Source organism: Schistocerca americana, chromosome 5 (genome assembly GCF_021461395.2).
Source record: "Schistocerca americana isolate TAMUIC-IGC-003095 chromosome 5, iqSchAmer2.1, whole genome shotgun sequence".
Lineage (NCBI taxonomy): Eukaryota > Metazoa > Arthropoda > Insecta > Orthoptera > Acrididae > Schistocerca > Schistocerca americana.
Window position 1 is genome coordinate 464,069,060 of NC_060123.1, and position 26,805 is coordinate 464,095,864.

The 26,805-nt window shown below is 42.1% G+C and overlaps 1 protein-coding gene across 1 annotated transcript in view; it reads right to left on the minus strand.

Moving 5' to 3' along the window:
* The window catches only part of LOC124615904, a 295,777-nt gene that overhangs the window by 224,175 nt on the left and 44,797 nt on the right, over positions 1-26,805 (minus strand). Inside the window, exon 3 of the mRNA XM_047144080.1 lies at positions 12,579-12,797. Coding sequence (XP_047000036.1) covers positions 12,579-12,797 — 219 coding nt within the window. The remainder of the gene's footprint in view (positions 1-12,578; positions 12,798-26,805) is intronic.

The window sequence follows — 26,805 nt, forward strand, 5'->3', positions numbered from 1 at the left end:
GTATGGATAGACTCCTTGATAGCAATCATCAGACGAGAGCAAGGGAAACACTGGTCGATAGCTCATAAACTGCTCCGGGAGTCACCACAGATAACGAAGGATTCACGTGAGCAGGAGCGGATATACTCTAGGGCGCGATAGATGGCAACCAGCTCGGCAATGAAAATACTGCAGCCAGCCGCCAATGAGCATTTTTCAGAATGATCCCCAAGAGTAAGAGCATGACCAACTCGACCAGCAACCATCGAACTGTCGGTATAGACCTCATCAGAACCGTGAATGCGGCAAGGATGGAAAGAAAGCAGCGGGGGAGGGCCTCGGGAGTGTGAGTCCTTCAGGCCCTGTGCCAAATCCAGCCGAAGGCATGGGTGGGAGACACACCACGGGGGTATACATATACTGGCTGGAAAAGGGGTGGGAGAGGGAAAAATCAAGCCCAGAGAGAAGAGCCTGGACGCAAACCGCGATCGTACACCCTGATCGGGGCCGCCGTTCTGGAAGATGGACGACCGAGTTGGGGAACAGGAGACGGTAATTTGAATGCCTGGGTAAGCTACAAACATGTGCAGCATAAGAGGCCAGTCGTCGTTGGCGCTGGAGCCACAATGGAGGGACACCAGCCTCCACAAGTAGGCTTTTTACAGGGCTTGTGCGGAAAGCTCCAGTTGCAAGTCGGATACAACGGTGAAGTATAGGGTCAAGCAACCTCAACGTAGGAGGCGATGTCTAACTGTAAACCAGGCTCCCATAATCGAGACGGGACTGAATCAACGCCTGATACAGTGTTAGAAGGGTAGACCAATTGGCACCCCAGCTGGTGTGACTCAAGCAACGAAGAGCGTTAAGATGCCGCCAGCTGCGGAATATGAGGGAGCCAAGTCAACCGGACCTCAAAAAGCAAGCCCACAAACTGATGAGTCTCCACCAAGGCAAGAGGTTTGCCATCACAAAGTTGTGGCTCAGGGTAAACAGTGCGACACCAGCAGAAATGCATGATGCAGGTCTTGGCAGCCAAGAACTGGAAGCCGTGCGTGACGGCCCAAGACTGCACTCTGTAGCCCCCGTCCAGCAACCGCAATCCCAGTGGAGATATAATACTGGCAAAAAGTCATCAGCATACAAAGAAGCCGATACAGACGTTCCCACAGCTGCAGCTAGCCCATTGATAGCAACTAAAACGAGGCAGACACTCAAGACACAGCCTTGCCAGACCCCATTCTCCCGAACTTGGGAGGAACTATGGGAAGAACCAACTTGCACATGGAAGGAACAAAGCAACAGAAAATTTTGAAAAATCTGGAGCGGGCCCCTAAGACCCCACCCACAAAGCGTGGTGAGGATGTGATGTCGCCACGTCGTATCTTACGCCTTCCACATGTCAAAAAGGAAGGTAACCAGATGTTGACGACATCCAAAAGCCGTGCAGATGGCAGACTCCAAGCAGACCAGATTATTGGTGGCAGAGTGGGCCTTACGGAACTCACCCTGGGACAGAGCCAGAAGGAACCAAGACTCAAGTAGCCAACTCAACATCCGGCTGACCACACGTTCAAGCAACTTGCACCTAACGTTGGTGAGGCTAATAGGGCAGTAGCTGTCCACCTCCAGGGGGTTCTTGCCAGGCTTCATCAATGGGATGATAATGCTTTCCCGCCATTGAGAGGGGAACTCGCCCTCAAGCCAGGTACGGTTGAAAAGGTTGAGGAGGTATCGCTGGCAGTACACTAAGAGGTGCTTGAGCATCTGATAGTGGATGTGATCCGGCCCGGGAGCTGCATCAGGGCAAGTGGCTAGGGCACTGTAGAATTCAGACTCACTGAATGGAGCATTGTACGATTCAGGGTGGCGCGTATGGAATGAATGGCTCCGACCTTCCAAACGCTCTTTCAGGGAGCGGAAGGCCAGTGAGTAATTTGTAGAAGCAAAATTCTGAGCATAATGCTCTGCTAAGAGCTCTGCAACCATGCCTGAACCAGTATAGTCTGCTCCAATTAGCGAAAGCCCAGGTACGCCTATGGGTGTCTGATACCCCTAGAGTCGCCTAATCGTGCACCAAACCTGCGATGGAGTGGTACAGGTGCCAATGGTGGAGACATACCATTTCCAGCACTCCTGCTTCCATCAGCAAATAAGGCATCAGAGTCGTTTAAAGGTAATGAGGTGTTCCAATGATGAGTGCCACTTATGAGCTGGAGGACTCCCCTGCGATATCTAATCACCTCAGTGATCTCCGTTGACCACCAAGGCACAGTCCTCTGCAGAGGGGACCCGGAAGAACAGGGATTTGCAGATTCTGCGGCAGAAACAATGCCAGTGGTGATCGTGTGAACCACAACAACAGCGCCATGAGAAAGAGGCCCAAGAGTGGCAATGGAGGCTAACGAGTCCCAGTCAGTCTTATTCAAAGCCCATCTTGGGAGACGCGCAGGTGAGTGACACTGGGGCAGTGACAGAAAGATTGGAAAGTGGTCACTACCGCACAAGGTCTCATGCACATTCTATTGGACATACGGTAGAAGGCCAGGGCTGCAGACCGAAAGGTCGATGGCTGAGTACATGCCATGCGCCTCACTGAAATGTGCAGAAGCACCATCATTTAGAAGAGAAAGGTCGAGCTGTGCCAACACTTGCTCAACGACAGTGCCTCGGACTGTTGCCACCAATCCACCCAACAAAGAGTTATTGGTGTTAAAGTCAGCCAACAACAAAAAAGGTGGCGGCAATTGGGCTATCTGTGCAGCCTATACATGCTGTGGGACATCACCGTCCTGTGGAAGACAGAGAATGCAGACAGTAACAGCCTGAGGCATCCACACCCAAACAGCAACAGCCTATGAAGGTGTTTGAAGAGGGATACAATCGCTGTAAAGAGAGTTAAGAACGTAGACACAGACTCCACCAGATAACCTCTCATGAGCTGCCCGATTCTTATAGCAACCCCGATAGCCACAGAGGGCAGGGGTTCACATCGTCAGAAACCAAGTTTCCTGGAGAGCAATGCAAAGGTAAGGGTGAAGGCTGAGAAGTTGACGGAGCTCAGCAAGGTCATGGAAAAAACCGCAGCAATTCCACTGAAAAATGACATTCTCCGCGACCAAAAAATATGTGAAGGGGGGCACATTACGCCACTGGATCACCTGCTGCCACCGACTGAGTGCCCGTGCAATTGACTTCCATGGTGTCTGAGGGTCCGCCGAGATCCAGGTCCTCAGCGGACGCCAGAATCTCCACCCCATTCTCAGACGCAGAGCTTGTAAGTTGCGTTGGGGTGGGCATCACAACAAGTTCCTTGGCCTTAGAGGTCTTCTTGGACTTTTCCCGCTGCTCCTTGGGTTTCACAGGCTGGGAGGGCTTCACTGATTCAGTCTACGGGACTGAGGAGAATCGTGAAGCCCTACGACCAGCTGCTTGTGGGCACTTACATCACTCGTGGGTGTCATCCTTCCCACTGGTGGAAACCTAGGAAGGGAGGGACCGAAGAAACCCCTTCCAAGCGAGAGGAGCTGAAGAAGTTTGACGCTTCACCGGCTTAGAAGTGGGGACGGACGTCCACAATGAGTGGGGTGGGGGCGTGGGGGGGTAGGGGGGGGGGGGGGGGTGTTGCTCGGGAAGTAGGTGACACAGGACCAACAGGGAGGGTAGTGGGCCCCCACGGTCACGGGGACAGTGTAGTCTTACAGCTCAGGGAACCAAATGGAATTCACTGAACTGAAGGGGCTATCATTGTTGTCGAAGCGGCAGCATAAGGGGAAGTCATTCACACAGGATGGAGTCATTCATATTATCTCTTAGCCTCAGTGTAGGTCAGTTGGTCCAGGGTCCTATATTCCATGATTTTCTGCTCTTTCTGTAAAATCCTGCAGTCTGGCAAGCAAGGTGAATGATGCTCTCCGCAGTTGACACAGATGGGAGGAGGTACACATTGAGTATTGGGATGTGATGGGCATCCACAATCTCGACATGTCAGGCTGGAAGTACAGCGGGAGGACATATGGCCAAACTTCCAGCACTTAAAACACCGCATCGGGGGAGGGATATAGGGCTCGACGTCACAGCGGTAGACCATCACCTTGATCTTCTCAAGCAATGTATCACCCTCAAAGGCCGCCATGATGAAGGCACCGATGGCAACCTGATTATCACTCAAACCCCGACGAACGCACAGGACGAAATGAACCCTTCACCGCTCTAAATTGGTGTGCAGCTTGTTATCAAACTGCAAAAGAAGGTCCCTGTGGAATATAATACCCTGGACCACATTTAAAGTCTTATGGGGAGTGATGGTAAGTGAAACATCCCCAACTTGTCACAAGCGAGTAATGCCTGTGACTGGGCAGAGGATGCTGTTTTTATCAAAGCTGACGCAGAGCGAATTTTGGATAAGCCCTCCACCTCCCCAAACGTTTCCTCTAAATGCTCTACAAAGAACTGAGGCTTCATGGACACAAAGCATTCCCCATCAGCTCTCGTATATACTAGGTAGCGGGGTGAATAAGCTTCGCTGCCATTCTTAGTCTTTCATTCCTCCCATGGTGTGGCCAGAGAGGGAAACAATCTGGGATCATATGTGTTTGCATTAAATTGAGCCCTGGAATGCTTAAGAGACTGCTGGTGGCTGGCCACCAGCAAGAGATGATGTGCCACGCTTCACTGCGTTTAATTCGCCCTGATGTCACCCACTCCGAACCTGGGCCCTCCCCACGGGCGCCACCAATCTGCAGCAAGAGCCACCTGGAAGGATGGCCATTGCCGGGAGTCTCAATGCCCCAGGGAGATAGGCATCTACTCCTTGGAATAGGTGGGAAGTTAACCACGCAGGAATCAGCAGAGTGATCCCTGTGTTGTCAGGGGGCTACAACCAACAGAGTACATGGTGACCCCACCACAACGGACTGACTGGATATCAGGTACAAAGAAGTCCATGGTCATCGTCAGCGCAGAAAGCGACACAGCATAATGGATGGCAGAAACTGCACCCAAGAGGCGGAGAGTGAGTGGGATTGCAATCAGACAACAAGAAAGCGGGCTAAAGATCTCAATGCACAATGGATACAATGCACTATGTAAGGCGCACTTCCCCAATTGGCTCGCTCTTCAGAAAAATTTGCAACTATGGAAATCAAACCCTACAGGGGAGCATCACATAAAGGCCAAAATGTGAGAGACTCATTTAGTCCCCTCTTACGACAGGCAGGAATGCCTCAGCCTATCCTAACCTCCGGACCCACAGGGGTGTTCACGGATACTGCACCATCTGGAGGAAGATATACATTGCAGACAGTTATTTCTTGTGTCGTCCTTATCCTGACAGCCACAGCTTCAAGAGGGGTTTATTTGGGCACAGGTTCACTACATATACTGAGTTCAGGACGTAGCCACAAACTTCACACAACACTATTATAGTCACTACAGCTCCTGTAATATCCCTTACAGCTGCAGAGGGCAGGGATCCGCATTACCTGGAACCAGGTTTCCTGGAGGGCTATGCAGAAAGCAGTGTAAAGCTTAACAGTTGCCGTAGCTCAGCCAGGCGTTGGAAAAAACCGCCACAATTCCATTGGAGGATTACATGATTGTCAGACTGGGAAGGCACAGAACACTCAATGAGACAGTCTACACCTCAGCATCACCTGCTGCCACCAGATGAGTACCTCCGCGATTGACATCCACTGTGTTGAGGGCCCAGCGAGCTCTAGGTCCTCAGCGGATGCCAGAATTTCCACTTGATCCTCAGACACAGAGCTTGTAGGTAGTGGTGGTGTGGGTCCCACCGCAGTGCCTTAGTACTTGGGGGTCTTTTTCTTTTTGGGTTTCTCTCGTTGCTCCTTAGATTTGTCCAACTGGGAGGGCTTCACTGATTCAGCCTTAGGGAATGAGGAGGACCGTGAAACCCTGTGGTTGCTTTGTACACTGGCAGGTATCAGCTTTGCCACTGGTAGGAAACTGGGAAGGGATCCCTTCCTGGTGAGAGGAGCCGAAGACGACTTACGCTTCTGCGGCTGAGAAGCATCAAGGGGGCAGGTGGAGTCTGACGGCTCAGAGCCAACTGTATGTGGCAGAATGGAAGATGGTAGAACCATTGTCGTAGCAGCGGCGTAGGCTGACGTCATATGCACAGGATGTAGCCTCTCTTATTTTCTCTTAGCCTCAGTGTAGGTCAGTCAGTCCAGGATCTTGTATTCCATTATTTTTCTTTCTTTCTGGAGAATCCTGCAGTCTGATGAGCAAGGCGAATGGTGCTCTCCGCTGCTGATACAGATGGGAGGCAGGGCACAGGGAGTATTGGGATGTGAAAGACATTCACAATCCAGACAGGTTACACTGGAAGAACAGCGGGAAGACATATGGCCGAACTTTCAGCACTTCAAGCACCTCATTGGGGGAGGGATATATGGCTTTACGTCAGAGCGGTAGACCATCACCTTGACCTTCTCGAGTAATGTATCACCCTCATTATCCCTTGGATGCCGGGGGATGTGCCAGATGAAATGGACAGCTCGTCACTCTAAATTGGCACACAGCTCATCAGACTGCAAAAGAAATTCCCTGTGAAATACGATTTCCTGGACCATATTTAAGCTCTTATGGGGCGTGATGAAAACAGATATAGCCCCCAGCTTGTCACAGGACAGTAGTGCCTGTGACTAGGCAAAGGATGCCGTTTTGATCAAGACCGACCCTGACCGCATTTTGGACAAGCCCTCCATCTCCCCAAAATTGTCCTCTAAATGGTCCACAAGGAACTGACGTTTTATTGACAAGAAAGATCCCCATCAACTCTCGTACATACGAGGTACCTGAGTGAATAAGCTTCATTGCCATCCTTAGCCTGGCGTTCCTCCCATGTTGTGGCCAAGGGGGGAGAACAATTTGGGGTTGTATTTCTTAGCACTGAAGTTAGACCCTGACCACTTAGAGACTGCTGGTGTTTGACCAGCAGAAAGAGATGACGTACTACACTTCATGGCGTGTCATCCACCCTGATTCCACCCACTGTGACCAGGAGTCCTCCCCACAGGCGCCACCCGGCCACAGCAAAGGCCACCTGGTAAGATGGCCATTGGTGGGAGTCCCGATGCCCCAGGGTGACTGGCATATTCTCCTTGGCATACTTGGGGAGTTAATGGCCCATGCGTGGTCAGGGGGCTACAACCAACAGGGTACATGGCAGCCCCACCACAACGGACTGGCTACTGTGCTAGACATCAGGGGCAAACAAGCTAAGAAGTCCATTATCGCCGACAACAAAGAAAGTGATACTGCACAGAGGATGGAGGAAAATGCACTCAGGAGGGTGACCTCGACAACAGCTGGAAAATGAGCGGAAATGCAGATCCACGTCGAAGGAAGTGCAGATCCACAATGAAGGATGCTGAGGTCTCATCGCATGATGGACACTATGCACCATGTAAGACGTCCTTCCCCAATTGGCTTGCTATTCGGGAAAATTTTGAAAAATGGAGGTCAAACCCAACAGGGGACCATCACACAAAGGCCAAAATGTGAGAGACTCCTTTTAGTCACCTCTCACAACAAGCAGGAATACCTCGGGCCTAGTCTAGCCCCCAGACCTGCAGGGGTGTGTGTGAGGTGCACTTTGTGTGTGTGTGTGTGTGTGTGTGTGTGTGTGTGTGTGTGTGTGTGTGTTTCTCTTGTACTAATGAAGGCTGGGGCCAAAAACTTTGTGTATGTGTCTTATAATTGTGTCTGCAATTTAACATGTCTTCTTTATAATATGTAGCAATCAGACTTTTCCCACATTGTTGATATTCCTATGTGGAGTTTCCATCGATAGATTTTTCACTTCCCTTCACATACTGAATCACCCATTCAATTTCTCTCCATCTTCAGCTTGCAACGTTAGCATGTATACCTGAACTAGCTCCTACCAGCTCAAATTGGGACTCTTTTGACCAGACCATGGTTTTCCAGCCACCTAGGGTCCAACCAAGATGGTCATGGGACCAGGAGAGGTGATGCAGACGATGATGTGCTGTTAGCCTTTGCTTGTTGTACATCCCACATTGATTTCTGCAGTTATTTCATGCTGTGTTGCTTCTCTATTAACAGTGGCAACTCTACGCAAAAACCAATGCTCTCAGTCGTTAAATGAAGGCCGTTGGCCACTGTGATGTCTGTGCTGAGAAGTAATTCCTAAAATGTGGTATTCTTGGCACAGTATTGGCACTGTGGATCTCAGAATATTGAATTCCCTAACAATTTCCGAAATGGAGAGTCCCATGCATCTACCTCCAACTACCATTCTGCGTTAAATGTCTGTTAACTTTCCTCAAGCAGTCAATCACATCAAAATCCTTTCCACATGAATTACCTGAGTACAAATGACTGCTCTGCCAATGCACCATCCTTTTATATCTTGTGATACTACCGCCATCTGTATAGGTGCATATTGCTATCCCATGACTTATCACCTCAGCGTATAATACCATGAAAAAATATTATGAGACAGACTAATATAATAAAATAAAGCTTCTTCCACAAGCGACTTGCACTCTAATTTACATAGCTGTACAGCAATATCCCAAGCACTTTAACTTTATAGGAACAGTATACTAACTTTAATGTACGAGGTATGTTCAAAAAATTCTGGAGCTTTGTCCACAGAATTTTTCTCTGCTTACCTTCTACTTATTGTACAAGGTCTCCTTTGAAATACTCTCCTCCACAATTGATACACCACACCCAATGCTGTTTCCACATCCAGAATTCCGCTTGAGACTAAAGGTGAGAAGGAAACAGCCCGAAATGTGGCAAGACAATTCAAGATTCATGCATCACGATAACGCACGTACTCATTCATCCCTGTTGGTGCACAACTATTGCAAAAAAAACGAAATCGCTGTGTTGCCTCATCCTCCATACTTCCAGACATGGTCCCTGTGGACTTCTTTCTATTGAAAACCCTATTGGAGGAGAAAGGACAAAGATTTGCAGTGACAGAAGAGATGCTGTGTGGGTGCATTATTGTGATGCATTAGCCCAAATTGCCTTGCCACATTTCAGGCCGTTTCCTCCTCACATTTTCTCCCAAACATTTCAAAACTTTTTAGCAACAGTTTGTCCCAGTGGCAAAAATTCATAATAATTTTGTTGATGTTCCTGATATGAGCATCGTCAGTACACACCCGAGGGCGTCCTGAACGAGGGTGATCTTTGACTTCCACCCGGCCATTTTTAAATCGTGTGAATCATTCATGACATCGAGTACAGTTTAAGCACTCACCACTGTGGGCTTCCTGCATCATTTGGTGTGTCTGTAATAGTTTTCATGAGTTTTTCTAGAATTTAATGCAGAATCATTGCTCCTATAACTCTGCCATCTTGAAATTCACAAACTGTACAACATCCTACTCAATACAGCACTGAACAATAACTAACGGACATAGAAAAATGAAACTTCCGCCAATTACACATTAAACACAGGCGTATGCAAGGACGCCAACCGCATTCTACTCTAACACACCGTTGGCGCGAAATTACAATGTTCCAGAATTTTTTGAACAGACCTCGTACATGATATTGGCAATTATTTAGCAACTTTCTTTAAAAAAATCAAATAATAAAATAAAAAAGAAACGGAAAGAAACATACATAATTTTTCATGGGATATCCCCCAGTTTGGTTCCAGTTAATGTAAAAATTGACTGTATAAAATTTGGGCTAAGTAGAATATGGGGAAGAGGTGCCTCTGGGTCTTCAAAATTATAAAAATAAAACCATCAATTTTAAAAAACCATTACTTATGAATGGCAAATGCATTCATTACTCGAGTAGGAAGTCTGTTTACTTCAGTCTCAAGTTGAATATCTTCTTATGTCACAAATCTCATTGGAGGAGAGATTAACAGGTCAGTCACCCAGACTATCCAAATAGTACTTCACTCTCAAGAGAAAGCAGTAGCTGTAGCAATGACAGTGTCTTTCTTGTTAGTTTGTTTACAGTAAGAAACTTATTTACTCATGTATTACTCCCCTCCGTCAAATGTTTTCTTCAACAATTTGCAGGTGGGTAAATTAAATATGCTTCAAAGTGCTACATCTGCTGGGTAGGACAGGACGATTTCTTGAGACAAACATGAATTCTGACACAGGAGCTGAGAAACTGTGTATCAAAATTAAAAGCTTCATATCAACAAAGGAAGTAACCACAAAAACACGTTGGAAGAATAGTATTAAGAGAAAAGAAACAGATTTTGTTCAAAGCTTGAGATCCTTTTTAACACAGCACATACTAATGCTTTAATATAACTTCCATTGAATAAGATAAGTAGCTTTAGACCAACGATTGGTTGAGAGGACGGCCATGGTTCACGTATGGAATCAATTTCCAGAGCTTTTGAACATCCAGAAGCAGGTGGGAAATTGCAAGAGCAACATGCATATGAAATTCAACAGGTCAGTAAATCCTTTATTTATGAATTGGTAATGTAAATGTCAACAACAATATGGAAAAGGTAAGATTGCTACTCTCGACATAGAAGGAACCGAGTGTCAGACAGGCACAATGAGCAAGAATGTCAGAAATTTTCAGCTTTCAGATGTTGCTCTTCGTCAAAAATAGAAAACGCATAGACAGGCAGTTGGACGTTAGTGCCTGGAGATGACAGTGACTCTGTGTGTGTGTGTGTGTGTGTGTGTGTGTGTGTGTGTGTGTGTGTGTGTGTGTGTTATTTCTGATGACTGAAATAGGCATTCTATTTCATTGTGCCTATCTGCGACTCAGCAACTCCACTATGTGGTGAGTAGTACTCCATCCTTTCCATTTTATTGATATTCCAAACCTGGACTTTCCACTGTTTAACAGATATTATACATACATACACTTGAAAATAAGAGTAAAACTAACTAGTCATCAGGTGGTGTTAAATTTACTCATTTCGTTCATTCAACTTGCTATCCTTAAGATGCTTCCTATCATATTTTTTCTGGCAGCAACAAGCCAAATTGATGACAAGTTCCATTAGTGTTGAATCAGAGTTACTTGATTTTGACAAAGCTCCAAAATTTAACCACCACAAGTATAAAAGGGAGGAGGAGATTGTGCAGAATGACTCCCAAATACCTTGTCTGTGAGGCAAGGTTTTTCCATTATGCAAGATGAATAGCGAAAGCTCTTTATTGCTTGAAAATGTGTGTTCCTGGATGATTCTGAATTACCTCCACAAGAAGAGTGAGCAGTTTGTTATATATGTATTTTCATTTTCAGTGTGTATGTTGAAGTGTGGTTAGTGTCTTCTACAACCAAAGCACTGTATATGGATCGCAAAACGCTTTTGAAGCTTTATAAATATCAGACTGCTGATTATAGTATATCTCATGCGACTTTAAACTGAAAAATCATATAATACCACCCTCCAGAATACATCTCTGCATTCTTTGATCCTATTTTGTTTTATTATTTGAAAATGAAAATAATGCAACAGACCCCTCAGATAGCAATATTAAAAGGGTTCAAAGTAGAAATCAATCAAATCTAAAAATCATCAACAATGCAATGTTAACACTTTATTTCAAATAAAACAAGACAATTTTTAGCAGTCTGGACTTGAGTGAAGAGTTCCTTAAAGAACACATCACTTGCTGAGGAAAGGGCAATGAGAGGAACGCAGTGCCAACTCATTCCTGTGAAGCTAGGACCATTACCTGTGCATTGTGCATATACGAAAGCAGACATGACACATACAGAAATATTGACAGCGCTCAGAGATAAATGAATATCTTCTAACTAGTGCTGATTTTCTCTTTTAGTGCTATCAACAGTAAAAATCATCCAATTATCATGGACAAATTGTATAGAATAAAAATTGCATTAAAATAATACAACAAATTTAAGTATTAAGTTGAAAGCAATTTGTTAATCAGAAACTCCAATGTAATTTTTTTAGATAAAAAGTAAATGAGTGAGACGATTACACTATTCCCTCCAGCCTCTCCTGCCTCCACTCCCAATACAGTGACCTTAGGTATGGCTCCCCCTTTTCCTATGGAGCCCTAATTAAACACGACTCTCTTTTTGTGCAATGGAAACAAAATAGTGGGCAGCACAAAGACAAAATCGAACTTGAAAAATGAGAGCCATGTTAGGGTACACCCTAAATAAGCAGCTGAATATTGCTAATGCTAGTCTTTAGCCACAATACTAAAGTATGAAATGATAACTGCCATCACTCTTACATGTGCTCATGTACATCATCGCTACATCACGAGCCATTCACAACCCTTATGTAATGTAAGATTGGTGTTTGCCATCCTCTACGCAAGAAACCCTGCTTTTGAAAAACGTGAAACTGTAAGTGCTTGACAGTAGGTTTGCTGAAGTATGTGGAGTATCCGATTTGTAACTAATTTTCAAGTAAAACAAAACAGACAAACTAAACACACATCTAACAAACACGACTAAAATAAAAAATAATTATAATTCTTTAAAAAACCATACCAACCAGATGTGCTTTTCTAGCACACACTGGGGACGGGTGGAGGGGGGGGGGGGGGGGGGGGGGGGGGAAGAGAGAGAGAGAGAGAGAGAGAGAGAGAGAGAGAGAAGACACATGAACTCACCTGATCTATCAAGTGTTTTACTATGTGATATATGCACCGCAAATAGCTCAGTTCATTGGCTACATTTCCACATGAAATTGCTTGACAGCAAACTGAAGCAAATGTATGAATATCTGTGGGATTTCCTGTATATTCCGAATGTTTTTTGGAGATGTTTGAAGCTAGTTCAGCCAAGAGTTTTTCTGCTGCACACCCAGCATCATCTCGCATAAGGAAATCCTAAAACACAAATAGTACACAAAAAAAAAGTTTACCAAATATAAACATCATTTTCGCTTCCTCTGACAAAATATTGTTTTGTTCGTTGCTCTTATCTTTATCTAATTTAAGACAGTATTAAGTTCAGTATTTTCTCACTGCCTATGTCTAAGGACAACATAATATGTTATTAAGAAAGTAACAATAAATTAGGTCTTCTAGCAGACACACTCGTAATAGTAAAAGTTAGAAGGCTCAAAATATAATGAACGTTAGTAAAATTGACAACAGTAAAATAAGGTGAGAGAAATAATTCAGTGGGTAGGCGATGCAGCATTCTAATGTCCTACAGGGTTCAGCATGTGGCAGCACCCAGAGCCAATCTATTGTAGTCAAAGTGTTAAGGATGGGAATAGAAAATACTCTTTTGGAGAAAGCATAGACCTGTTGAACTGTTCTCTTGTCATCAGCTAGTATCAAGGATAAGGGATCCTTAAGGTTTTGTCTTTATCACAGTTCTACCACAAAAAGTAAAATATAGTGTCACAGAAAAGCAGTTAAAACCGAGTAAATGAGGGGTAACAAGACAGCTGCCTGATGTGGTAGGGTCAAAGGCCCAGCAGGCCCAGTATGTGGCAAGCAACTTCCCAACCATCTCGACCCTGTCCGAAAAGCAGTCTAAAACATTATATTCAAGAAAAAAGCCACTCTGTCAGCGGAAATTAGAATCAGTTCAACTATTCATAAATCGAACACCAACATTAGAGACAAAGAATCCGGAAGATCATGGTTCACATGGAGAGCAATGGGGGGTTGCTTGTGACGTAAGATAAAACTATGGGTTACTCTGGTATGACTGCTGCATAGGTTATATGGGACAGTCTATTCCTTCCAGGAGGAATGAACAAGGAGTGCCACACTGCCATCGGGTCTTAGATATTGCAAAGCTCATTAAAAATAATACACCAAAGAAAATAATTATCTTGGAAAATAGAATATAATTGTATATAAAAACAAAGATGAGGTGACTTACCGAACGAAAGCGCTGGCAGGTCGATAGACACACAAACAAACACAAACATACACACAAAATTCAAGCTTTCGCAACAAACTGTTGCCTCATCAGGAAAGAGAGAAGGAGAGGGAAAGACGAAAGGATGTGGGCCCTAAGGGAGAGGGCAAGGAGTCATTCCAATCCCGGGAGCGGAAAGATCCACCCTAGGGGGAAAAATAATTGGATAGATAAAGAATCTACTCACCGAGTGGTGGCAGGAGAAAACACACATAAAAGTTAAGGAAATGCGCCAGTGGTTTATCCTCCTGGCAGAAGCACTGAAGGGGGAAAAAGCATGAAGGAAAAGGACTGGTGATGTTCTGGGTGACATTTCTGCAATTCTCCGTATTTCCTAAGCCTCGCCTTCATCCCTCTTCCTTCCCCTCCAACCATTCTGCCAGGAGGAGCAGCCACTGGCTCTTAAAGCTGGCACATTTCCTTAACTTTTACACATGTTTTCTCCTGCTGCTGCTGCTTGGTGAATAGTTTTTTTTAATCTATCTGATAATACCATATTTTAGAAGTTTATCAAAGAGTACACCAGATCTCGTTCCATATCCAAGTGAGCTGAGGTCTTATTCACATCTGGGATCGTCAAACTGAATGTTGATCATGCAATCACTTCTTTAACCAAACAATTGGCCAATTCACTCTCCAGGATAATAGGGTGAAATAATAGGATTATTGTTGATAAGTCAGGAGTGCACTACACAGGGGAAGCTGCCAGTGCACAGGGCACATCGTTTGATGAACACTCACAGATCAATATACAGACAGCCAAATCAGATTGCATACAAAACGCATGTGCTTCAAATGTCAAGATGTCTTACTACTTTCCTTGTATTAGCAACATTTTCTCTTCCTCTCAAGTCACTTTCAGACTGTCAGAGTACAGAATATGGGTGAATTTAATTTGAGAATTTTCTTGTAAGCATTACAGGTGTGAAATTTTCAGTACATTCATTATCTATAAATGAGCAAGTGTGTGCACAACTAGTTTTGTTATAATTTTAATAAAAATTAAATGGGACAAAAGGAGTCCAAAAAGTTATTTATATGGTGATGACATCCCATAGGGGGTCCAATATTTGTTTTGTACTTTATTATCTTGTCCGAGATACAACTTTGGGGGGGGGGGGGGGGGGGGGGCATGTGGGAGATGGAGTTTGATAGCAGAAATCCCAATGTCGCAGCAGGTGCTGCTTGCAGCTACGAATACAACATGAAATGTCGTTGAGGACATCAGAGTATTACATTATGATTTGCTTCAAAGACAATACAACAACAATATAAACAACTAGATGTTGTATATGTTTAGAATCAGCTTAGCTACTGCTCAAACCAAAAATTTGTACTCACTTATGTAATAAAAGTTCATTACAAGTTAAATTTTGTAGAACTTATTTAAAGCTATTAATGTCAGAAGATTTTATTAAGAGTACAGGAAAGTTTTATTACTGAAAATGAAGAAAAGCAAAACTGCAATAATTGGACATAGGTACCAAAGATCCTTAAGGATGTCTCTCCAAAGAGTCTGTTTGAGAAAATAGGAGTTCAAACCCCAAAAGTCTCGACAGAAGACTGGAGAGTAATCAACCAGAACGCTGTACCAGAAGGACGAACCATGGAGGTGGAGGTCGGAGAGAAGTCACTGAAGGCGATGCGAGAGCAAGACCTGAAATTGTTTTCAGGGTTCTCACAGGTTGCCGTCAGGGTAATCAAAGACCTCAAAAGCAATTATGGCAACAACATTTACACTTGAGGTGCTGCAGTTTAATCTGCAGCACAATGAAGGGGCCACTGCTGCCCTGAGCCGTTGCCTGGGGACACAGGAAGTGGACGTGGCCCTGATACAAGAACCCTACTTATATAAAGGGGGCGTATCGGGCCTCGATAGCACTGGAGGTAAGCTGATTTATGCTATAAATCTACGAAACTCCAGAACACGCATTTATGTGAGAAATGGAATTTATTTCATGCCAATGATGGATTTCTACTCCAGGGACCTGGTGACCATCAGGATCCAGCAACGTGAGGAAGGTATCACGAGGGAAATGGTTTTGGCCTCAGCATACCTTCCTCACCAAGACAGTTGTTCTCCTCTGGTGGTGAGGAGACTAACGGAGGCTTCCCATCGGCAAGGCAACCAGCTGTTGGTTGGATGTGATGTCAATGTCCACAACCTAGTGTGGGACTGCAAGGACACCAACTGTAGATGTTAACAGAAAATACCTTTGCTTCCATGATGGGCAGCTATGTCAAACAATGGCATGTGGCGTTACAGCCATCTTCAACGGACAACATGTATATTAAATTCAAGGTTGAAATGAGAATCAGACAGACCACGGCCTATAAGAATCCCAGGAAAACAGACTGGGAGACATATGAGGGATCTTGACTTAAGCTTATCGGAAATTAAAACCTCGAAAAGGAATCCAGTAGAGTTTGATGAAGTAGCAGAGGCTGTAACCTCTGCCATAGTGACCTCATACCAGGACAACTGCTCAATCACCAAGAAGTGCACAAATAGGAGTGTGCTTGGTGGAACAGCAGCTTGGAAACGTAAAGAAGACAATTACAAAGACTGTTTAACTTTGCGAGACGTAAAGGAGAATGGGCAAAATATCATGAGGCCCTTATCAACTACAATCTTGTGATTAGAGAAGCAAAGGATGCATCCTGGAAGGCATTCTGTGAGGAAATGGAGGGCATGGCTGCTCAAGCCAGACTTCACAAAATGCTCACTAGAGTACCAACTAAACACAGGATGTTTGTTGAGGAAGGAGGATGAGGAATATACAAAGACAGCACATGAGATGCTGGAATTGCTCCTTAAAACTCACTTCCCTCAATATGCTATGGCGAATAACAGACCAGAATGCGATCACTGAGAGACAGTGGTTCTCAGACATTCAAGGAATGGAGGGAGTGGGAATCGGCTAAGGAAAGTGTCGACTTCAGTAAAATCCAATTGGCGGTGGGAACATCCAAACCGTTCAAGTCACCTGGCCCAGAAGGAATCTTTCCAGCTCTCCTGCAACAAGCAGGAGAGAATCATAAGAGTCCTATGCAGGTTATTCAGGGTTAGCCTAGCAGCAGGAATCATTCCCAATGCCTGGAAGGCAGTGAACATTGTCTTTATTCCAAAGCCAGGGAGACTTTATCACACCAAGGCCAAGGATATGAGACGAATCAGTCTGTCCTCCTCCATTCTTAAAACATTGGAGAAACTAGTTAATGAACATGTTGGGAAGAGGAGTCTAACTAGGGCACCTTTACATATCAACCAGGTAAATCATGTGAGACAGCTATCTACCAACTCCTTGGGAAGGTGAGTCATTCCATGTCAAATCAACACACCTATTTTACCTCAGCCTCTTAGATTTTGCTGAAAGTTGGTATACTTATAGTGGGCACTGAGACTAAGAAAAATACCAAATTTCAATTTTTTATCTCAAACCATTCCTGAAATATGGCTATGTAAATTTTCAAAAACCAGCCAAAAATTTGTGAACGGACTTTTTTTAAATTGTCCTAGGAGCTGCCCTAATTGAGCTAGAGAACTGGGAAAGGTGTCATTTTGCATGCTCTTTCCAGGGATATACAACAAAACATAGCTTCTAATTAATAACCTTTTTCAAAATACTAATTAATATTTTGATTTAATTTTAATTTTTTTACAAAAAGTACATAATTGAAAATTTTCAAAATATTTCCATAACTACTTCATACTATTGTAAATCACATGGCAAAATATAAATGTGGGATAATGGGTTCATTGCTAAAAAAAATTATTACGGACTCTTGTTTTTCACTAACGGCCCTAGTTTGACCAAATTGACCTTTAACAAACAGGAATTTCTTTAAAATATACTGAAAAGTAAGTAAAAAAAAAGTACTAGAAACATCAAAACATCACCTTATTATACCAAAACTAATCAGCATATTTCATAATTAAGTTGATTGCTTATTTTAATTTCATACAACTTCACTAACAGTATATTAACCAATATAACAAAAACAAGAAATTGAGCATTTAACTACAAACTGAAAAAGTATGAATAAGTACAAGTATTTATATAATAGTTCTGGTCCATGATGTTTGAAATTGAACTATTACACAAATTAAATATGTAATGCTTGTTTTTGAGTAACAGGTATCTGTACATAGCTAAATTTAGCACAATAGGTACTAACAAAAATTTTGAAACAACTTTCTATAAAATATACATTAACACTAACCTGAGGCAAAAATTAAGTTTTGAATTGAAAGCAGTTTCCCAATAAATTGTCTTGGAACTTCACATATTACATTTTAATAAAGCTGACTGGGTTTGATTTACATCACTTTCATTAAGAATGTATGTTCTCCCTGTCGGAGTAAATGAATTCACTTTTGTGAGAACATCCACAACTGACAACCACAGGACATCTGCATGTGCAGGAGAAGAGAATGACTTAGCTGGTCCACATGGATGAAGAAAAGTTATTTTCACTTCATCAAGTTCTTGGTTTTTTTCTAAAATGTAGCCAAGCCACCAGTTTCTGCCATATACAGTGGTGACATAGCCAGATACATCTTGTAACTTCAGTTTGTCTGGTGATGTAGTTCTTTCCCTCTGCCAACTCTGCATATCACCTGAGAAGTATTTGACTATTAATTTTGATGTAGTGTTGGGAATGAAAGTGTGAAATTGCTGTGTTCCTTTGATTATCAATGCCTCTTCAAATCGGCTTTTTACGAATATTTCTAAAGCAGCGTAGTCTTCTTGAGTGGAATATGCAAAATCAACATTTGTGATATTATCCACTGCCCAATCAAATAGATCTCTTGTGGTTTGGATCTAATTTTGGTACGGCCTTTGCAAACTTGCACGAGCTGCCAGTCTCTTTACTGAACCCCCTACTCCATCACAAGGCCCTTTCCCATGTGCTGTGGCTGAAAAGTGCCACTCAGCTTTTATGTTGAAGTCTTCCTCATGAAGGCAAAGGTTCAGGAAGTTTTTCTTATTTTTATACTGAGCGGCAGAACCTTCAGAATAATAGTATATCTTTTTTGGAATCTTTTGTAATTTATTTGTTAGATATGAAATTAGCTTCTTTTGAAAGGTGTAAACCGCAGTTGTATTGTGCTCCAGGCAATCAGAAACAATGACAAAGCTCATATGCTTAATTTTGTCTTCCTGTTTGCAATATATAAGAAAAGGATGAATGGTAATCTGTTGTCTTGTCCAGTGGAAACTCTGAGCTTCATCCTGTAGAACTATACTATAATTTTCTGAAAAATCACATATGACAACAAATTCAGATTCCATAAGGTTTTCTCTTGTGGAGTTAAGGAATGTTCGTTGTTGCTTGGCAATGAAGTCATGCCGAATCAAAGTCGATATCTTACTACAAAATAAATCTATGAATTCTTAAGAAGTTTTCTGAACAATTTCCAGATTATTACATCGGTCAACTGACATCCACTGTCGGAACTGAACTTGTTCAATTAAGTTTTCATGAAAAGAGTCTTAAAATTTTACGTATGACAGTTTCTCCAGGGCAGTATTCACAGTTTCCCATGTTGCAATCAACTGATGATGGGTTGCAAAGCATTTTTGCAATGCACTGCTTATAATTGTTTAAGCTGCTGTTTGTTACTGCATTTAGTTTGGCATTTTCTATCATTAATTTTATGTTTTGGTGAGATGTGCACACGCAGACAGTGTGTGTGCCACTCCGGCCAGCTAATACACAGTGTTTTGGTCTCAACTAAGCAAATTTCGAGAAACCTATTTTTATGTTAGGAAACTTGTCTTTAAAATGCTTGTAAGCTTCTTTAAGGTTACACACTTATTTCCACTTGTTTCTTTAATTGTCACACAATCTTTACTACCTGGCATTGCCCTGCTAACTTCATCATTTTCATAAAATGAATGTACAGTTTTGACAGTTTCTGTTGGTAAACACTTCCCTGGTTTTGGGTTTGGACCTTCCATGAATCCTTTCTCTTTCAAAATTTTTTTGGACTGCCGAACAATGGAAGTAGGAGCATTAAATTCCCTCATTATTTTCCTGACATTCCACTTTTCAGGTAAACTTGTAAGAATCATTAGTTTTTTTTGCTCTACTTACAGAATTTTTAAAGATTCTTTTAAGATTTTCAAGAACGGATTCATCAGTATCAGTATCTGACGAAGTTTCAGGAGCAACAAAAAGTTTACGTGTCATTGATGAGATTTTCTTCACTTTTGATTTGGCGTAATGCCTAGATGTTAGTTTTCTCTTGTCAATTGGGGACTCACCTAATTCTTGAAATGTTGTGTTAAATGTTTTAACAGCTACTGCCGTTGGATGATTATCTCTGATCCTGAAGATTCTTCTTCAACACTTTCATCACTGATGGGCTCTGGTGTATTTTTCAATTTGGTTACATCTTTCCTACATTTATCACAAATCTTGGCACCACTTGGTATTTGAGGAAATAATTTGGGCATCCATGTTGTGACATTTCTCAGTTTTTTTTTCTGTCTCTAATAAAATGATTTGACTTCTTCAATGGATTACAACACTGCACTCCTACAGCACTGTACTTTTTACTTGGTTCCATATTTATACAAAAACCACTTATAAACTGTCCTTCAACGTATAGATTTACTTGAAAATCAACTATTAAATATAATAGATACAGACTGGTCAACACAGAGGTAACAATTGATTTGCACTAAAACCACAGTGCACAATAATGCTGTAGGCACACAAAGCCTTAGAGGGTAACAATGCAGACATCAGCATCTCAACAATGGCTCCAGTCTCTGAATTACTATACAGACATCAAGCCCTATGTATACGGTCCTCTACTGACGTACTACCTTAAAGGTCAGTTTGGTCAAACTAGCGAAAAACAAGAGTCCGGAATAATTTTTTTTTTTTAACAATGAACCCATCATCATCCCACATTTATATTTTGCCATGTGATTTACAACAGTATGAAGTAGTTATGGAAATATTTTGAAAATTTTCAATTATGTACTTTTTGTAAAAAAATGAAATCAAAATATTAATTACCATTTTGAAAAAGGTTATTAATTAGAAGCTATATTTTTTGTCTATCACTGGAAAGAGCATGAAAAAATGCTGCAAAATGACACCTTTCCCAGTTCTCTAGCTCAATTAGGGCAGCTCCTAGGGCAATTTAAAAAAGTCCGTTCACACATTTTTGGCCAGTTTTTGAAAAGTTTACATGACCATATTTCAGGAATGGTTTGAGGTTAAAAAATTGAAATTTGGTATTTTTCATAGTTTCAGCACCCACTATAAGTATACCAATTTTCAGCAAATCTAAGAGGGTGAGGTAAAATTTTTATTTAAAGTGTGTTGATTTGACATGGAATGACTCAGGTGGAGAATGCACTCCAGTTTCAGGAAATAGCTCTCTGCATCCTCCTGGACACTGAGGGGGCGTTTAGTGACACAACCTTCAATTCCATGGTTAGGGCAGGAGAGGTACATGACCTAGGGAGCACTGTATGTAGGTGGACTAGGGCCATGCTTAGTGGAAGGAGGGTAGAGGCCACCATGATGAAAGAAAAGATGGTAATTAACACCACTAGAGATTGTCCACAAGGAGGAGTTTTGTCCCCTTTATTGTGGAATGTAGTGGTGAACTAACTCACTGAGGAACTATGTAAGTCCACACAATGTAATACTTGGCAAATTTACTGGAACAGTCAGAAATATGGCACAAGGTGCGCTGGACACTGTGTAAGATTGGTGCAGGAAACAGGGTCTAAGGGTTAATCCTAAGAAGACTGTTGTGGTAGCATTCACAAAGAAACATATCCAACACTCAAGTTGAAATTTAAAGCTTTTCAATGAAACTCTACCTGTGAAGGGAATACTGAAAGATCTAGGGGTAACCTTAGATGAGAAACTAACATGGACCTCCCACATTAAGAGCATCTCCACCAAGATGAAAGGTATTCTAGTGAGTACCAGAAGAGCTTGTGGCAAAAACTGGGGTTGCCCCAGAGGTATGTATTGGATATACACCATGGTGGTCAGACCTAGGACCTCCTATGGGGCCACAGTGTGGTGGAAGAAGGTAGTCTAATGGACATACCTCCACTACACCTCTGGATCAAGATGGAGACAGCAGCTGGTGTACATGGACTCCAAATTGGTAAAAACTGGATCTCATTGGGATATCCAGATTCATGCATTAAAATAGTGAGTGAGGTAAGTATAGAAATGGTTTGGGAAAAGGTAGCCAACTATACAATAACTCCCAACTGCTTCAACAAGCCTTACAGTATAACAACTGGAAGCAGGGAGCAGTGGGGGAAAAACAGTTCGACACAGTACGGGGGACATTATCTGGTTCACTGATGGGTCAAAAATCAGACCAAGGTGCTGGGGCCAAGGTGTACGGGTTTCAGCCAAGACTGGAGGAAATCATCTTTCTTTGAAAACTGGCCTCAGTATTCCAAGCTGAAATCACTGCAATCATGCCGTGTGTGAAGGAGAATGTGTGTAGGTGCTACTAGAAACGTAGCATCTACACTATTCAGACAGCTAGGCAGTCCTGAAATCATTGGCAGCTCCTGAACAAGATCTAAGATTGTTACAGAATGTCACAGGGTTCTGGTGAAGCTAGGGGGAAGCAATAGGGTACACCCAGAGTGGGTCGCTGGCCACTCAGGGATCGGTGGCAATGAACAAGCCACCAGATTGGCCAGGATGGGGGCAAAGACTCCATTCATTGGACTGGAACCTGTCCTGACAATCACAAAGGCTATGATGAGACTAGAACTATGGAACTGGCTCAGAAGACAGCACGTAGAATACTGGACCAAGGTGTATAAACAAAACCACGGTAAGGCAATGATGCCAAAGCCGTGTTTTAGTAGAAGCTCTGTAATCCTGGGCTTGAACAGGAAAGAGGTTGAACTCATGGTTGGCCTAATGACCAGCCATGGGAATTAAAAAAACACCTACATGTAATGGGTATAACAGAATAAGCCCCTAAATGTAGGATCTGTGATAAGAGTGAAGAAACTGCATCACACCTAATCTTCGAATGCAATGCATTGCAGAGCAACAGACACAGAATTTTCGGGACAACTACACATGAAGAAATTGTGTCTAACGAAGAACTGGTAAAGGGACTCTTTGCACTATAGCGCACAATAAACTCTGTTTCAGCATGGGCAGTGGCGGGTTAGACCAAAGCTGTTTTAGCTTCCCTGCTAAAGTCAATCAATCGCAAAATCTGCCGATACGGGGAAGTAGTCTGCCTAAGGTGGAGCCCTCAGCATCATATAGCAAAGCGAAATACTATACGTTATTCACAATGACAGAAATTTAAATACCATTGCGAAATATATATGTATTCAATCAAAGACAATTATCATCATATGTCAGTCATAACATGTACAGATAATCACAAAATTAAAAAAAAAAAAAAAAAAAAAAAAAAAAAAAAAAAAAAAAAAAAAAAAAAAAAAAAAAATTAAAATATCTGTAAGAGCTACACAGTATGAAGATACTACATGGAAGTCTAAAAATGAGAGCTTTATGATAACAATACAAGCATGCAAGAATTTATGCAAACTGGATTGTATATAGTTTCGGAACATTTGTAAACATTTCAACACACCATTGGGAAACCGTCGACAAGAGACGCTCGTGAATAAGTTAAATAAGGATAAATGTAATGGGAAAGGGAAACTGTGGTATCACCGTAGCAATTGTTTGTTGTGTTGTTAAAAGCAATAGTGAAAATTTGGGCAAAATATACCTGTTTGTAAGAAGCGTGGCTATTTATTTAGTAGCACAGTAGAGAGAACTTGTGGAAGCATTCCAGAAATCTTCACCACAGTTGGATCGACAGGGAGGTGGCACAGAAGGATCCGGACAACCGAACAACTACTCTGAGAAGAGAGAATAAAGGTTACACTACATTCATCTGGTAGTGTATTAGAGTCGGCAAAATATTGCCCAGTGATATCGGCCAGGGACGCAACTTCCCGCTAGTGCTGGTATAAGACTCACCACTAACCCTACAAAATATACAATAGCAGGAGAAGAGAGAAAATTATACCCCATGTGGCAACCCTGGAAAACGCAAACGGAGAATGCACCAGTAAGTAAGTGCAGAAAATTGATTTGAGTCAGAATTACGACTCCAAAGAATAAAAGATTGAGAAGTTGCCCCTGGCAACCAGCAATCAACAACAGTGCCTTATAATACACGTAACAAGAAATCAAAAATAATTCAGAGCCTCTTTTGAACAAATTGTTTGAGAAAGATTAGTAAACACATAACAAATGAAACTACAATTTACTGTTGGGGGGGGGGGGGGGGGGGAGAGAGAGAGAGAGAGGGGGAGAGAGAGAGAGAGAGAGAGAGAGAGAGAGAGAGAGGGAGAGAGAGAGAGAGAGAGAGAGAGAGAGAGAGAGAGAGAGAGAGAGAGAGAGAGAGAGAGGGAGAGGGAGAGAGAGAGAGAGAGAGAGGGAGAGGGAGAGAGAGAGAGAGAGAGAGAGAGAGGAGAAGAAGAAGAAGACAGTGGCAGCAGAAAGTGCACCCATATTACAAGCATTGAGTGCACAGAATTAGTTCAAAACTTAACAAAATTGTTTCAACGGGATAACGCACACGGCAGACATTGATCCAGCGGGAGTTATCAACACATAGCGACGAGCAGTTACGGAAGTATGGGGTGCTGTATTGTCCGGCCAGTGGCAGTGCGCAGCACAGGAGCAGACATCGGCTTCAACTTCAGCACCGGCTTCTGATGTTCTACAACCGCAGCAGTTCACAGTTCCACAAAAGTGAGAGCCGTAACATTTAAAGAAGTGGAGACATATCTGTGAGTATAGGGTTCAATATTAATATTGTCGATTGGTAATGAATAGTGTATGCCAATCACAAGGAAGATGGCAATGCAAAACGAGGAGTTAAGATCGATACTAGAAGGTATAATTAAAGAACAAGCAGAGAAGGATAGGGAAGGACGGAGAGCGGAACAAGTAGAATTAGGTGAGTCCATTAAGGAACAAGTTACCGAATCAATCGATGACATACTCAACCATAAAATACAAGAGGTTAAAGCTAACTTAGAATCTAACTTTAACGCACAAATTTATGATCAAAACATTAAAATACTGGAAATAAATTCTAGAGTAAATGAATTACAAGAATCAGTGCCAATAGAGGTGCAAAAAGTACCTAAACAAGTGGTAACAGATCATTTACAGGAAAGTGTACATACATTAACAATCCGACAGTGGATGGGCTATGTAGATAATGTGAATTCCCGATTTCAAGCGGTACGAGCTAGTATTTCAGACACAAATAAGTGTATCATGTCCATAGAGGAAAACGCTGTTACAGGGACATCTGCTGCTATAAAACATTTGGAAAAACGGTTAGTTATTCGTAGAAAAAGTAAAAGACAAAACAGAAATAAATAATGACAAAATCACTTCTGGGAAAGCAACAATTAACAGTAAAAAAGAACTTGATAGAATATGGAAAGCAATGGACGATAATAAAAAGGAATTAGAAAATAATAAATCTGAAACTATGACAGGAGTAACTAAAGATGTAATAAAGGGTTTATCTATAGATAATGGGTTTAATTTAGCAATGCAATTTCTAAAGTATAAAACAGACGGTAATGTATACCCAATTTATTTTTTATGAGTGTTCGCCAAATCTTTACTTAAAAATTGGAATGATTTAAAGAAAATAGATTTCACATTAGGATATTTAATGGGAGACGCAGCGGAATGGGTAAATGCCCATGCAGAAGAATTTGTGTCTTGGAAAGATTTTGAGGAAAGCTTTAAGAGGAAGTAGTAGTCTTCAAGCAGTCAGGAAAACTTAATCTTAAAGTTATTAGACCCTACCCCATACAATAATTCATGGGGCACATATAAAAAGTACAGAGAATGGCATTTGAGAAAGTACTTAGATGATCCAACAGATGAAATGCACTTAGTAAAAGTACTCATTAGACATTTACCATATACCAGGAATATTGTATAGAAGGTGGGAAGCTACGATGAGATATTAACGTTTACTGAAGGTTTAGACACACTGAATACTGAAAGAAATGAAAATTATTTAGTGAATGACCGAAATATGGGGAATATGGATAACAAATCCTTTCCTAATTCCTTACCGCAGACAAAGGACTCCAATTATTATGGAGTAAGCAGTAATGGAACTGTTCACAGCAGGGATAATGGTCTAAATCACAATAACCCTAGAGGGGTTCAGACTGATAACATCAACTCGCAGGTGTTTACACCTCAAAACCAACAAATAAATATGCCACAAAATAATGACACAGGGGCAAATCAGCGTATTGTTGAAGTAAGTTCCAGCTGGTATCTGGTCATAGTGACGGAAAACGAGAACAATCCTGGGTCAAGTGCCAGAATCCCAGGATTTCACAGAACAATACTCGGCCCATCCAGGATCTCACAGAACAATACTCAGCCCATACATAAGTAAAATAATCGCTTATAGTAAAATATCACCTATTAACGATTGGTTATTAGCGGAAGAGGAAAATTTAGAAAAATTGCAATGCAAACCAATTGTAATCTGAAGGATAGGAAACAAAGGAGTGGAAATTTACATTGATTCAGGAAGCGAAGTATCAATAATTTCGGATGAATGGCTATTAAGTGGAAGAATAAAGGAATTTCGTAAGTTGCCAGTTACGGGAGTACATATTGTAGGTATTACAGGTACTAAGAGCAATGTAGTGAAATGGAACACAAGGATTACATTTGAAATAGATCATCTGGTGTTCGAACAAACCATATTAATAGTCCCTAAAATAAATATGCAAGTATTACTAGGGGTAGATTGGTTAATGAAATATGCAGTGGTAATAGACTTTCAGAGTGGTTCTTTCCAGAGCATCCTAGAGAACTATAATAGAGAGATATTGTTTAAGACAGATCGATGTCAAG